The sequence below is a fragment of the Camelina sativa genome, chromosome 5 (genome assembly GCF_030686135.1).
Source record: "Camelina sativa cultivar CO46 ecotype springtype chromosome 5, ASM3068613v1".
Classification (NCBI taxonomy): domain Eukaryota; kingdom Viridiplantae; phylum Streptophyta; class Magnoliopsida; order Brassicales; family Brassicaceae; genus Camelina; species Camelina sativa.
This window is the reverse complement of record NC_141884.1, coordinates 8,291,896-8,304,739: the sequence shown is the minus strand read 5'-3', so window position 1 is coordinate 8,304,739 and position 12,844 is coordinate 8,291,896. Positions and strand designations below refer to the sequence as shown.

General features: G+C 33.2%; 1 protein-coding gene and 1 pseudogene across 1 annotated transcript; both read right to left on the bottom strand.

Annotated features, from left to right (window-relative positions):
* Nucleotides 1-6,980: 6,980 nt before the first annotated feature.
* On the bottom strand, nt 6,981-7,636 carry LOC104789021 (uncharacterized; annotated as a pseudogene).
* Nucleotides 7,637-9,030: 1,394 nt separating this feature from the next.
* LOC147943399 (uncharacterized) lies at nt 9,031-12,522 on the bottom strand. Its single transcript, XM_087512452.1, has 7 exons — nt 12,285-12,522; nt 11,531-11,894; nt 11,398-11,448; nt 11,232-11,291; nt 10,994-11,095; nt 10,743-10,859; nt 9,031-10,461 (listed from the first exon to the last, which is right to left on the bottom strand). The coding sequence occupies exons 2-7, from the start codon at nt 11,873-11,875 to the stop codon at nt 9,052-9,054; spliced, it is 2,085 nt and encodes a 694-aa protein (XP_087368578.1). The 5' UTR covers nt 11,876-11,894; nt 12,285-12,522; the 3' UTR covers nt 9,031-9,051.
* Between the last annotated feature and the right edge of the window lie 322 nt (nt 12,523-12,844).

Sequence of the window (12,844 nt, the reverse complement as noted above, 5' to 3'; positions counted from 1 at the left end):
TGATCTTCTCTCTGAAGAAGATGAGGATAGTGGAAAAGATATAAGCATGGGTAAAGAGAAGGGAGCAAGCAGTAAGAAGAGAGTTTTGAGAGAGAGAAAACAGGTAAATTTTTAATTTTTTATATAGTTGTTATGAGTATTTTAAAAGATTTCATCAAGTAAACCAAGCAATGATGAACTGCAGAGAAAGTCTAAGCAAAGCAATGATGGTGATGATGATGTTATGAACAGAAAAGAGGTTAGTAACTAGTTGTATAATGTTTTACATTTTATTAAATGTTTACAAAAAATTGTGATTTTCTTGAGGCATTACAGAGGAAGAAGCGTAAACCAAGTGACAATCTAGATGCTGATATTCAAGCTAGAGAAGGGGTATGTATCTAACTTAATTATTTCTATGAGATATTTAAATTGTTTGCCAGTGTATCGATATAAAGTGCGAAATTTTTTTGTTTTGTAAAGCCACAGAAAAAGAAGAGTAAATCTGATGATGTTGGTGGTGTGCAAAGAAAAAGTGAACGAAATACAATTCCTTCTATTCACACTCAGCCGCCTTACACGGCCGAGAAGAAGAAGGACCCAATACTTTATCCTTTTTCCAAAGTTGATAAGACCCGGTTAGAAGTATTTAGTGACTGGAAGAATTCAAGGAAAACAAAGTAAGTTTTAGTTTCTAGCAACAAAAATCAAAGTTCAAATTAGTCTTTTAACAGATGTATTCATGGTTTTGTAAGTATTCATGGTTATTCTGTTTATTTTTGGATGTAGGCAACTAATAATTCTGGGTAAAAAAGTTGATGCTAAGTGGTTCACAACACTAGAGATGCCAGGGAAGTCGTTAACAACAATGGTATGATTACAAAGCTTAAGGTTTTACAATGTGTTGTTAACGTTTCATGGGGTTTTAAAACTCTTTAAAAGGTTTTAAAGAGTTTTAAAAGGGTTTTTAAAAGTGTTTACAAGAGGTTTAAAAGGTTTTAAAAGGAATTAAAATATGTCTTCTAAGCGTTTTCAAAGATTTACAATTTTTTTAAATTGGTTTACAAGATGATGTGTGACCAGGTCTGAACTTATTTATATGAATTATTTGACAACAAGACTTGTTCTAATCTGTTTTTTGTTGTTGTTTAGCATGTTGATACAGTTGTGAAGTTGTTAAGCAGAAGAGAAGAAAGTCATCCGCACTTCTTTAAAAGCAAAGCATTGACATTGGCTGAAACTTCTTTTTTTGAGAGAGATTGATGAATATTACTCAATATTCGTTGACAACAAAGATGAATATGAGTTCCCTAAAGAAGGATTCAGTCAACTCTTCAAAGAAGCACCTACAAACAAAATACTGGCGCCAATGTTGGTTAAGGAAAGGCTTTGGATGCCATTGATGATCAATTTGGAGAAGAAGGAGTTGATTATCTACGACTTAGGCAAGCATTTCTACACCAACAAAATTAAAGACAAACAGGTGGGTGCATATGCTGTTGCAATGCCTTATATTGCCCAGAAGAAGTTTGGGATGAAAAATGATACAGAGAAATCTCCGTTCAGAATCAGTATTATAAATTGCATACCTCAGGTAAATACTGTTGAGCTTGTTTTCTAGTTTTTTGATATGGTCTCTGTAAATACTTTGGACTCTTTACTTTGTTTTTTCTTGATAGGTTGATAAAATTGAAGATAGTGGTGTCTTCATGCTGAAGACAATCGAATGTTTGGCTATGAGCATAACAACACATGGCAATCTTAAAAATGAGTCAATTGGTGATTTACGGAAGAAAATGGCAGTTGATATCTTTGCAGGTCAGTGTAGGTTTTTACATGGTTATTTAAACTGGTTTTAGATGGGTTAACAACTTTTGTATTGCAATGTATTTTAAATGGTTCTAACATCAATTATATTATATTTGCAGAATTACAAAATGACTAGGATAATGGAAGTTTGCATCTTGCTGGTATATGAACGTGATCGCAGGAATGGTGCTTTAGCTTATTGCATCAAGAACAATATTTTATTTTTTTACTGTGACACTATTCTAAAAATATGTTAAGTTACTCCTTTTATATATATACTTCGTTTAAGTTTAGGTATTTACAATGAAGTTTAAAACATTGTTTATCATTTCCGAATCCTTTTAAAAACATTTTAAAACTCTTGTAAATCCTATAAAATTTATTGAAATACCCAAAAAACCCTTTTAATCCTTTTAAAATATGTTTTAAAACACTTGTAAATCCTTTAAATTCATTGAAATACCCCAAAAAAAACCCTTTTAACCTTTTAAAATCCGTTTTAAAACGCTTGTAAAAACTTTTAAATGGTTTTAATACTATATTTTAAATGATTTTACAATGTTTTTGTATAATAAGGGTGAAAGCCCTAGGCCTAGGCCCAATAGTATAATATAACCTCCACTCCCCCCCTGTATCAAATGTCCCTAAAAGCAAGGGTTTCTCTTTCAAAAGTACAGTTTTCCGTCTGGGAGGTTGAAAGTCGCGAAATTCACTCAAATCTGTATTTGCTTAAATTGGGTTCTCGATTTCTTCGGATTGCAGACACGAAATCGTCGGATTGAAAGTAGGAGTCGGCTGATTGTGTACGCGAGGACTTCAAATTGCAATTTCTCTTTGTCGAATTACGGACTCTTCTTCTCCCTCGTTTTTCCTCTCAGTCCTCTATTCGAATTCGTCGTCTCTTCTTCTCCCATTTGTAAGTTTGGTTTGGAATTTAATTTTGACTTCAATTTCTATTTCAATATGAAATTTTATGATGTTTTGGTGAACTCGGAATACGAAGGTTGGAAATTTATCAATGTCTTTTAAAAGTTTTAAATTGGTTTTAAAATAGGATTTATAAGGGATCTTGGGTGCATGCCATGAATATGTTCTCTGTAAACAATGTTGACAGGTTTTGCGATATGAGTAATTTTGAAGATTCTGCGAAGAAACTATGCTTTCCAAAAAGATTAATCACGCCAGGCACAGAGGGAGATACATTAGTAAGAGTTACTAAATATTCTTCAGAGCAAGCTGTTTTGGCGACTATAAAGGATGCATTAAAAAAAAAAGAGTTCCAGCAGTTAGAGAAGTCTTTCTTGGGTCCAATTATAGAATTTGTTAATCGGGAAAATATCAACTTCTCGAGTCAACTGGTCCACCACTTACTACAGAGGAAGATTTTGTCTGCGAAAAACGAGCTCTGGTTTGCATTTGATGATTAACCTATGCGATTTTCGCTAAGGGAATTCGTCATTACAACAGGCCTTCCTGTAGGCACTGTTCTATCAGGTACTGTTACATCGAAAAAAGATTTGTGGATGAATGATAAAATGACCTGCAAACGTCTTCTTGATACTTTGAAAGTTAAAGGAAAAGACATGAAAGCTGAGGAAAGAATTAGATTAGGTGCTTTGATACTAGTGGAGGGGATATTGATAGCTCAAAATCCAGTAGTTCAAATTCCCTTAAAGAATTTGCTGAGAGCCAGTAGTTTTGAGAATTTCTGTAAGTATCCTTGGGGTGAAATTGCCTACGAATCATTAGTGAAAGATGTGAAACAAATGACTGTGGGAACGTTGGCAAAGAAACAGTATGGAATGGCTGGCTTTCCATTTGCAATCCAAATCTGGTTGTTATCTTCAGTTCGACAGCTAGGGGAACATTTTGGTGTTAGGGAAAGCATTTCAAGCCAAAATCAACATCTCCCACTGATCTTGCAATGGCAAAAGACATCTTCCCCAAAATTCAATGAAATAAAATTTGTTTTTGAGTCTTGCAAGGTACCATTACTTCTCTAGAACTATTTTTTTTTTGTTTTCCAACAGTTTTAAAACACATTGTAAACCCTTTTAAAAAAATGTTAGTAATATAATTTAGATTTACAATGTGTTTTAAACTGGTTTACAAGACTTTACAACGGATTTACAAGGGATTTCTAGAGTTATAAAAGAGTTTTAAAAGGTTTTACAATATCTATATAAGACTTTTGATATATAATATGAATCGATTTTTCTTTGCAGTTTGAAGTGAAAACAATTGTCGGTGATCCCGATGAATATAGCCATTTGGTTATGCCAACGAATGATGAAGACAAATATTTTGACGAAGTTGTTAAACTTGTAATCCAAGGCTATAGGATGACTAAGGAGGAATGGATTCAAGGATTTATTCAAGTTGAAAAAGGAGAACAAAATCAAAAAAAGCGTGTGAGAGAAGCTGCAGGGCCATTCTTGAATCAAACTAACAAAAAAAAAAAGAATATCTTTTAGTGAGAAAATTGACATGATTTTAAAAACATGTCAACTTACTCACAAAAGATTAGTGAGACTGGAGAATCATGTGGGGATCACTACTGCTGCTGCAACACCACAGTGGGAATCAAGGGCATTTCAAGAAGAGGAAGTACCAGCCTCGGCAACTGCATTTCAAGAAGAGGAAGTACCAGCCTCTGCAACTGCTTCCCAAAAAGAGGAAGTACCAGCCTCTGCAACTGCTTTCCAAGAAGAGGAAGTACAAGCCTCTGCCACTTCTTTTCAAGAAAAGGAAGTACGAGCCTCTGCCCCCAATTTTGAAGAAGAGGAAGTACCACCTTCTCCAAGTAAATTTGTAAGTGAAAAAAAAACTTAATTCCTTTTAAAATCATTTTAAAAGTGTTTTAAAGAGTTTTTAATAAAATCATATTATCGTTTTCAAAGGTTTTGCTAGTGTTTTAAATAGTATTAACAAAATTTACAACATTTCTAGGTATCTAAAGAAGATAATCAAGATTATCAACATGAGAAACATACTGACTTGAGAGGGGACCCAAGTGTTATTCCTGAAGAAAATACCCAGGATACTAATGAAAATGATCCACAAGAAGAGGATATGAATAATGATAAGGTATGTGTTACTTGAATATGATCGACAAATTTTAAAAACCTTGTAAAAACATATTTGAAAATAATTTACATATGGTTAAAAAAATATCATTATTTATGCAGGATGAGAAGCCTAACAGTGCTGATGATGTATACTCAAGCCAAGAAGAAGCGTACACTATTATATCGGATGACGAAGAGTGTATTAATATTTCAGATACTGAAGAAGACCCAAGCCAAGAAGAAGCTCCCACTCAAAAAGAAGACCCAAGCCAAGAAGAAGCTCCCACTCAACAAGAAGACCCAAGCCAACAAGAAGCTCCCACTCAACAAGAAGACCCAAGCCAAGAAGAAGCTCCCACTCAACAAGAAGACCCAAGCCAACAAGAAGCTCCCACTCAAAAAGAAGACCCAAGCCAACAACAATATCACACCAGCCAGGAAATGGGTAGTTGTAAGTTTTTGAAGTCTTTATTATAAATGATTTTCCCTGTTGAAAATGACATATAATATTTTGTTTCTTATGTTTGTATTAGTGCAAACACCTACTACGCAGGAGAACAATATAAGTGACGAAGAAATGAAACAAATCGAGGAAGTTATAACTTCTTGGTCGAAGAGCGAGGACCTCAAAAATATGCTTTCGTAAATTGATAAAGTAAGTTTGAAAAAATCATATACTTGTTATCATAGGCGTTAAACATTAATAAAATTTGGATGTTCTACATTGTAGTATCTTTGGGAAGGGAATAAGTGGGAAAAAGTCTATGCCATGGATTTGATGACTAAAGAAGATGTAAAAAAAGTAACAAGTAAGGCAATATTAATTCTTCATCCAGACAAAATTCCTAAAGATGTTACTCCACAAATGAGATACCTTGGTACCAGAATGTTTTCAAAATTAAAGGTTAGTGAACCTCAACTTTTGTTATTTAAAGATTTTATGCACAATTTACTGTTATTTAATATTAACTTATATTTTTGTTTTTTTTTGCAGGAGTACAAGGACAAATACTTAGGTTAAGGAATTTGGCATCTTGCTGGTCGCATCAAGAAGAATAATGAATGACAAAGTATTTCAATGTTTAGTTTGCAAGTAGATTTTTAAAAATTGTCTTTTTAATGTTATGTTATTTCTTTTCGCTTGTAAAACTTTTTAAATGGTGTTAATCCTATAAACAGTTTAGTTATACATGAGTAGTTTGTTCAAACTTGCCTAATATACGAGGTTATTGCTTAAAAAACTGTTTTAAAAAGGGTTTTAAAACCTTTGAAAAGGGTTTTAAAACCTTTTAAAAGGTTAAATCTTCTAAAACGTGTTAATATTCTTTTAAGTTTTAAGGGTTTAAAAGGTTTTAGAGAGCTTTAAAAGTTGAAAAACCTTTTTAAAGGGTTTTAAAACCTTTTAAAACGAGCTTTAAACCTTGTAAAACCTTTTAAAAGAATTTTAGAAGTTTTTGAAAACTTTTTTAACATCTTTTAAAACCTTTTAAAAAACCTTTTAAAACCATTGAAACTCTTTTAAAAACCATTTAAAAATTATTGCTGGTATATAAACGTGATCACATCAAGAAGAATATTGAATAGAATAGTATTTCAATGTTTAGTTTGCAAGTATATTTAAAAAAATTGTCCTTTTAATGTAAAGTTATTTCTTTTCGCTTGTAAAACCTTTTAAATGGTGTTAATCCTATAAATGGTGTTAAACTGTTTATAGGTTTTAAAAGGTTAAATCTTCTAAAACGGGTTAATATTATTTTATGCTTTAAAAGGTTTTAAAAGGTTTTAAGAGAGCTTTAAAAGTGTTAAAAACCTTTTAAAACCTTTTTAGATGGTTTTAAAACCTTTTAAACGGGCATATAAATCTTTTAAACCTTTTAAACTTTTAAGATTATATCTTGTTTTTAGAAATTTTAAAAGATTTTACAAATGGTTTATAATGATATATATCAATTTGGTTTGTTTTTTTAAAAGCTTTACAAGTTTTTTCTAATATTAAAATAGTAAACTCTGGATAAAATATTTTTTAAAATAGAGTTTACAAGAGAAGAGACTGAAATATTTTATTAAAAAGAACAAAAACAAGATAAATTATTCAAGAGTTCTTAAAAATAGATATGAACTATCTCAGTTTCCTCTCCCAGCATATTGATTAGTCATCTCTCTAGCCATGGCTTCAAACCTTCTCCTATCAGATTTGTAGAGGTTGGCAAGATATTCAATGGTCTGTCCCTCATCATTGACCTCTGGTTCAATCAACTTCTCCACTAATTTCTTGAAAAGCTTAACAATGGACATGGGAGTCCAACAGTCGGTCCTCAAAACTTTTAGGTGAATGCCTCCCCTATCTGCTACATTTGGGTGGCAAATTTTTGTGATGAAAACAACCTGCATTATCAAGAAATTTTATTTAAAAAACTATTGAGTTGCTGCAAAAAAGGAGTCCTAATAATCATGCTTGCTAAAATAAAAAGGAGTATAATCAAAAATAGATACCTTGGGGGGACTTCTTGGATAATCAGGTGGAAAAGTAAGCCTAAGTTTAAACACTCCCCCTTCATAGGGAGTATTCACCGGTCCGATTAGAGTAGCCTCCCAACGGAAAATGTCGTCATCAACAGTTACTAAAAAAAAGGCAAACACTCAATCTCTTTTATCCTTAACAGTAAAAGAAATCTACTCTGAAGATGTATGTGTTTACCTGCTGTGATGTTTGGCGAAAGATCCCTGTTCAGACATCTCAGATCAGTCCTTATAAGGCTTGAAGGAGAACGACGGGCCATTTCTAACGGACTGAAGGAAGAATGTAAATAGATTTTTTGAATCTGGGAGATGATTTAGGAGACAAAGGTTTGATTTTTCGAATCTGAGAGATGATTGAGGAGTTATCGTGAGACAAAAAGTATATATAATAGGCGAAGCGTCGCTTTGGTTTACAAAAAGTACCCCTTCAACTCTTAATTAAAACCGAACCAAAGCGACGCTTCAAAATCTTATCCATTAAAATCTTACCCCTTCGCTGTTTCCAAGTGACTCTTCGCATATTACCCCTTCAATCGTCTTCCACAAAAAAAAACTTAAGCGATTCGAAATCAAAATTCGAAATCGTCTCTATCTCTTCAAATCATCTAAAATCGTTGGAGGGTTTTGCTTGGTGTTTGATTACGAAGCAGTGAAGGAGACTGAAGATGGTGAAATCAGAAGAAATTTAGGGTTTTTGCAGTGAGAGAGAAGAGAGAGAGAAAGATGAAGAAGAGTAAGAGGAAGGGGAAGGGGAAGGGGAAGGGGAAGAGAGAGAGAGAGTGTGGCGACTTGCTTTTTACAAGAGTTTATATATATGGTTTTTAATCGTTGTAGGGTTTTACAAGAGTATATATGGTTTTCAACATGTTTTAAAAGGTTTTTAACATGTTTTAAAAAGGTTTTACAAGTTGTTTTAAAAGGTATATATATGGTTTTTAATCGGTGTAGGGTTTTACAAGAGTATATATGGTTTTTAACATGTTTTAAAAGATTTTACAAGTTGTTTGTAAATGATTTTAAAAAAGTACGACTTGCTATTTTAAAAGGCATTACAAGTTGTTTATAATGATTTAAAACTGTAAAATCTGAAAAAAACTTCTGAGAAAATGGAGTTTACAACACCACAGACTGAAAATATTTTATTAAAAAGAACAAATTCAAGTTGAATTAAAGAGAGAGAGAGAGAGTTAGATAGCTGCAACACAACTAGATTTGTTGTGTCCACACTGACCGCACCTACTGCATTTGTATTGTTTTGAATTTGTCTTAGCCTTTCCATACTCCCATGAACTAGCTATTCTCTTTTTCTTTCGCCTGCCACTAGGTATACGAGTAGAAGGTGGCCGAATAAAAGTACTAACACTCTCTGGAATCTCCCAATACTCCATATCACCTACTGGGTGAATGCTCTCTGAATATGCTAAACGCCATATGTAAAATAAAAAAGAGGAAGATAAGACTAATATAACTTTGATAAACCTTTGAAAAACCTTGTAAAACCTTGTAAAACCTTGTAAAACCTTTTTTAAACTGTTTATAAACCTTATAAATAACTTATAAAACCTTTTAAAACTTTTTAAAACATTGTAAAAACCTGTCGGATCCGTTACTTTAGCAACCTTTTAAAGACCTTATTAAAGAAGAGAGTTATAACCTTTCAGTGGAATGATAATCATCAACAAACATGTTTGGCAGCAGCAATTCCATGTGCACAAGGGAATTTGTCAATATCAAACATACAACATGTGCATTTCATTGTGTCCAAATTCACCATATATGTCTTTAAAGCTGCTTTAACCTCGAAGATATTTTCATTTACTTGACTAACTTCAAGCCAGCGGGTAGTATTATTATAAAATTCATTCATCTTATTCCCAACTTTTGTAGTAACAACATATGGATGTCGACAGCTCTCCTCACGTCGTTCATTAAACCACCTAGTCAAAATAGACCTGATTGTATCAAACATGCAGACAATTGGATACTCACGAGTCTCTTTTAATCTGGAGTTAATGGACTCGGCACAATTAGATGTCATAATGTTGTACCGGTTAGAAGGAGAATATGCACGTGACCATTTCCTAATATCAGCTTGCCAAAGATATTCTCCAAGATCCGGATCACCATTGGAAATTTGACTGAACAAATAATCAAAATCATACTGAGTGTAAACTCTTGAAGCATCATGAACAACTGGAAGAAGAGAAGCAGAAGCTCTAAATCGTGTTTCCAGGTTCTTTTGCAAGTGGAAAGTGCAGATCCCGTGATGAGCATGTACATAATTTACTGATAGCGCAGTTGCAATTGAAGAAGCCCGATCAGACACAAAAACTAGATCCTCTTCATCAGGAATAATAGTCTTCAAACACCGCAAAAACCAATCCCATGATGCATCATTCTCAGAATCAACAACAGCAAAAGCAATAGGATACAACTGAAAATTACCATCCTGAGCTGATGCAGCAAGCAAAGTCCCTTTATATTTTGATTTCAAATGGGCGCCATCAATAGAAATAACTTTTCTCATCAACTTAAAACCTCTAATTGATGCACCAAAAGCCAGAAAACCATATCTAAACTTATTATCAGAATCAGCTTTGATGTAAGTGATAGTACTTGGATTCTTCTTTTCTATCATGTGAAACCAACTCGGTAAAACCTCATAACTATCAGCAGGTATACCCCTAGCAAGTTCTGATGCATGTTCTTGAGCTCTCCATGCTTTTGAGTACGAGACACCAACTCCATGGTCATTCCTAAAAATTTCCATGAGCTGTTTGGGTCTAAGAGGAAGCTTTCCTCCTGCAAAATGGTTACTAACCAAACCAGCCAAAGTCCTTGCAGATGCTTGGCGATGATTAACATTCCTTAAAGCAGAGTCACTGCTGTGCTGACTAATATACTTTCGAACAACAAAGTTATCTGATGCTTTAGCCTTAGTTGCACGTAGCCTCCAACTACATTTTTCATCAATACATTTAAGAACATACCTCTTGTTGTCTGACTTAAAAGTATGAAACTCAAAACTATGCTTGACTGCATACATCCGCATCTGACTTCTCATTTCTGTTTTGTCTTTGAATAACTGTCCACAAAACAGTGAATCAACATCGATTAGACCAGTTGAGTGTGAAGAACCAGATGGATACCCAACAGAGGTTGTCATGTTACGAGGAACACCCTCGACATATGGATTTGGTATTGGTTGATCCTAAAAGTACAAATCAATGGTTTTTTAAAAGGTTTTACAAGTTTTTTAAAAGGTTTTAAAAGTTATTTAAAAGGTTTTACAAGTTATTTCAAAGGATTTAATAAGGTTTACAATCGTTTTCAAAAGGTTTGTTAAAGTCTTTAAATGTAAGTTACCTGAGTATGAGTAGAAGTAAAATCATCAGAATTGCCAGTATATTGACTTGAAGAAGCAACAGGAGAACAATAAAAACGAGGAACACCCTCGACATATGGATTTGGTATTGGTTGACCCTGAAATTACAAATCAATGGTTTTTTAAAAGGTTTTAAAAGTTATTAAAAAGGTTTTACAAGTTATTTCAAATGATTTAATAAGGTTTACAACCGTTTTCAAAAGGTTTTTTAAAGTGTTTAAATGTAAGTTACCTGAGTATGAGTAGCAGTAAAATCATCAGAAGTGCCAGTATATTGACTTGAAGAAGCAGCAAGAGGATCACTCTCGACATATGGATTTGGTATTGGTTGACCCTGACAGTACAAATCAATGGTTTTTTAAATGATTTTACAAGTGATTTCAGAGCATTTAATAAGGTTTACAGTTTTTAATAAGGTTTACAACTGTTTTCAAAGGTTTTTAAAACGGGTTGAAAAGGCAGTAAATTACCTGAGTATGAATATAAACATCAATAGCATTCCCAACTAACAGATTTGAGCTTGTTTGATCCTGAAAGGATTTGTAAAGTATTTAAAATGTTTTACAAGTGTTTTCAAAGAATTTTATAAGGTTTTGTAAGCAATAAATAATTTAAAATTCTAAAGTAGAAAGTTACCTGAGTAACAGCAGTAACACTCTCAATAAAAGGAGTAGAGCTAGGTTGACCCTGATAAAGAAACATTCCTCAAATCAGTTACTTTTCTAAAACAATATTAGAAAGAACAAGAGAATGAGTTTAATAAAAATACCTGCTCTACAATCTCACAAAAATCCTCAACAGTAACACATAGATGAAGAACTCCTCCACTTTGTGCATATTTGAGTTTAAAAGCTTCAAGCTGCCTATCATTTCTAATAAAGATAGGAATACTACCTATAGTAGAAGACTTAGCAGGCAATGAATAACTAAGCTTTAAACATTGTGCCTGAATATCAATGTCAAAATCTTCTAATAGAATTTTTACCAACTCACTAAATCTAGTATTCTCATCAATATTAATCAAAGAAGCTCCCCTTTCATTATCCATCTCAAATTCCCAATGAATGTTGTTGTTCAACTTCCACAAACCACATACTGAATACAATTCAATCATTTGTACAACCAAACAAATCCTGAGAAAACAAACCAATAAAACTACATTAAAAGAAGAGAGATCCGAACAACTATATCAAAGAATAAAAGTAGATGTCCAAAGATCTAATAAATGACATTATTATCACGAACAGATCTAAAAGAGCAAGTGTTAAGACCTAAAAAAATTCTGACATCAAATTTGAAATCGAAACAACAATCTAATAGCTAACACAAAATTAAAATTGAAATCAAAACAAAAATACAGAAACAAGCTTACACGATGGAAGAAAAAGACTTTATTATCACGAACAGATCTAAAAGAGCAAGTGATTAAGACCTAAAAAAATTTAATTTATAACGGCGGAGGAGAGATTTGCTTTATAAGACCTAAAAATTCAATTGCTCAATACGATGGGAGAAATACTTACACGAAGGGGGTAGAAGAGACGACGAACTAAAAGAGAGAACTAAGACGACGGGAGAAACAGTGATAACGGCGGAGGAAAGATCCGACCGGAGAAGGAGAGATATCTCCGGGAAGAAGAGACGAAGACAAAGACGATGGGAGAAACAATGATAACAGCGGAGGAGAGATCCGACCGGAGAAGGAGAGATGTCTCCGGAGAAGAAGAGACGAAGACGAAGACGAAGACGAAGAAGGTCGACGTCGAAGGTATAATAAGATTGTCGGTATAATTATAAAACAAGGGGAAAAATGTCTTTAAAAAATAGTGGAAAGGTATAATTAAAAATGATCATCAAAGGGGGTATTATTAAAAAGGGATATCAAAGAAAGGGCATTAGTAACAATTTCTCTTTTTTTTATTGGTCAAAACATTAAAATAGTTGGGATAAAATTGGTATTTTTACCAAACATATGCATTGGAAACCTAAAACGACAAGTATTGGAAAACAAAATTTTAACTCTAGAATGACAACTTAAAAAACCAGAGGGAGTATTAAACTAGAGAAAGTTCATTTTCACATT

Bases quoted from the DNA above. Each gene is read 5' to 3' on its own strand.
- LOC147943399 (XM_087512452.1), bottom strand. From the start codon at position 11,875: ATGATTGAATTGTATTCAGTATGTGGTTTGTGGAAGTTGAACAACAAC. The intron at 11,292-11,397 runs GTAACTTTCTAC...AAATCCTTTCAG, and splicing joins GTGTTACTGCTGTTACTCAG to GATCAAACAAGCTCAAATCT. The intron at 10,462-10,742 runs GTAACTTACATT...TTTTGTGGACAG, and splicing joins TTACTTCTACTCATACTCAG to TTATTCAAAGACAAAACAGA.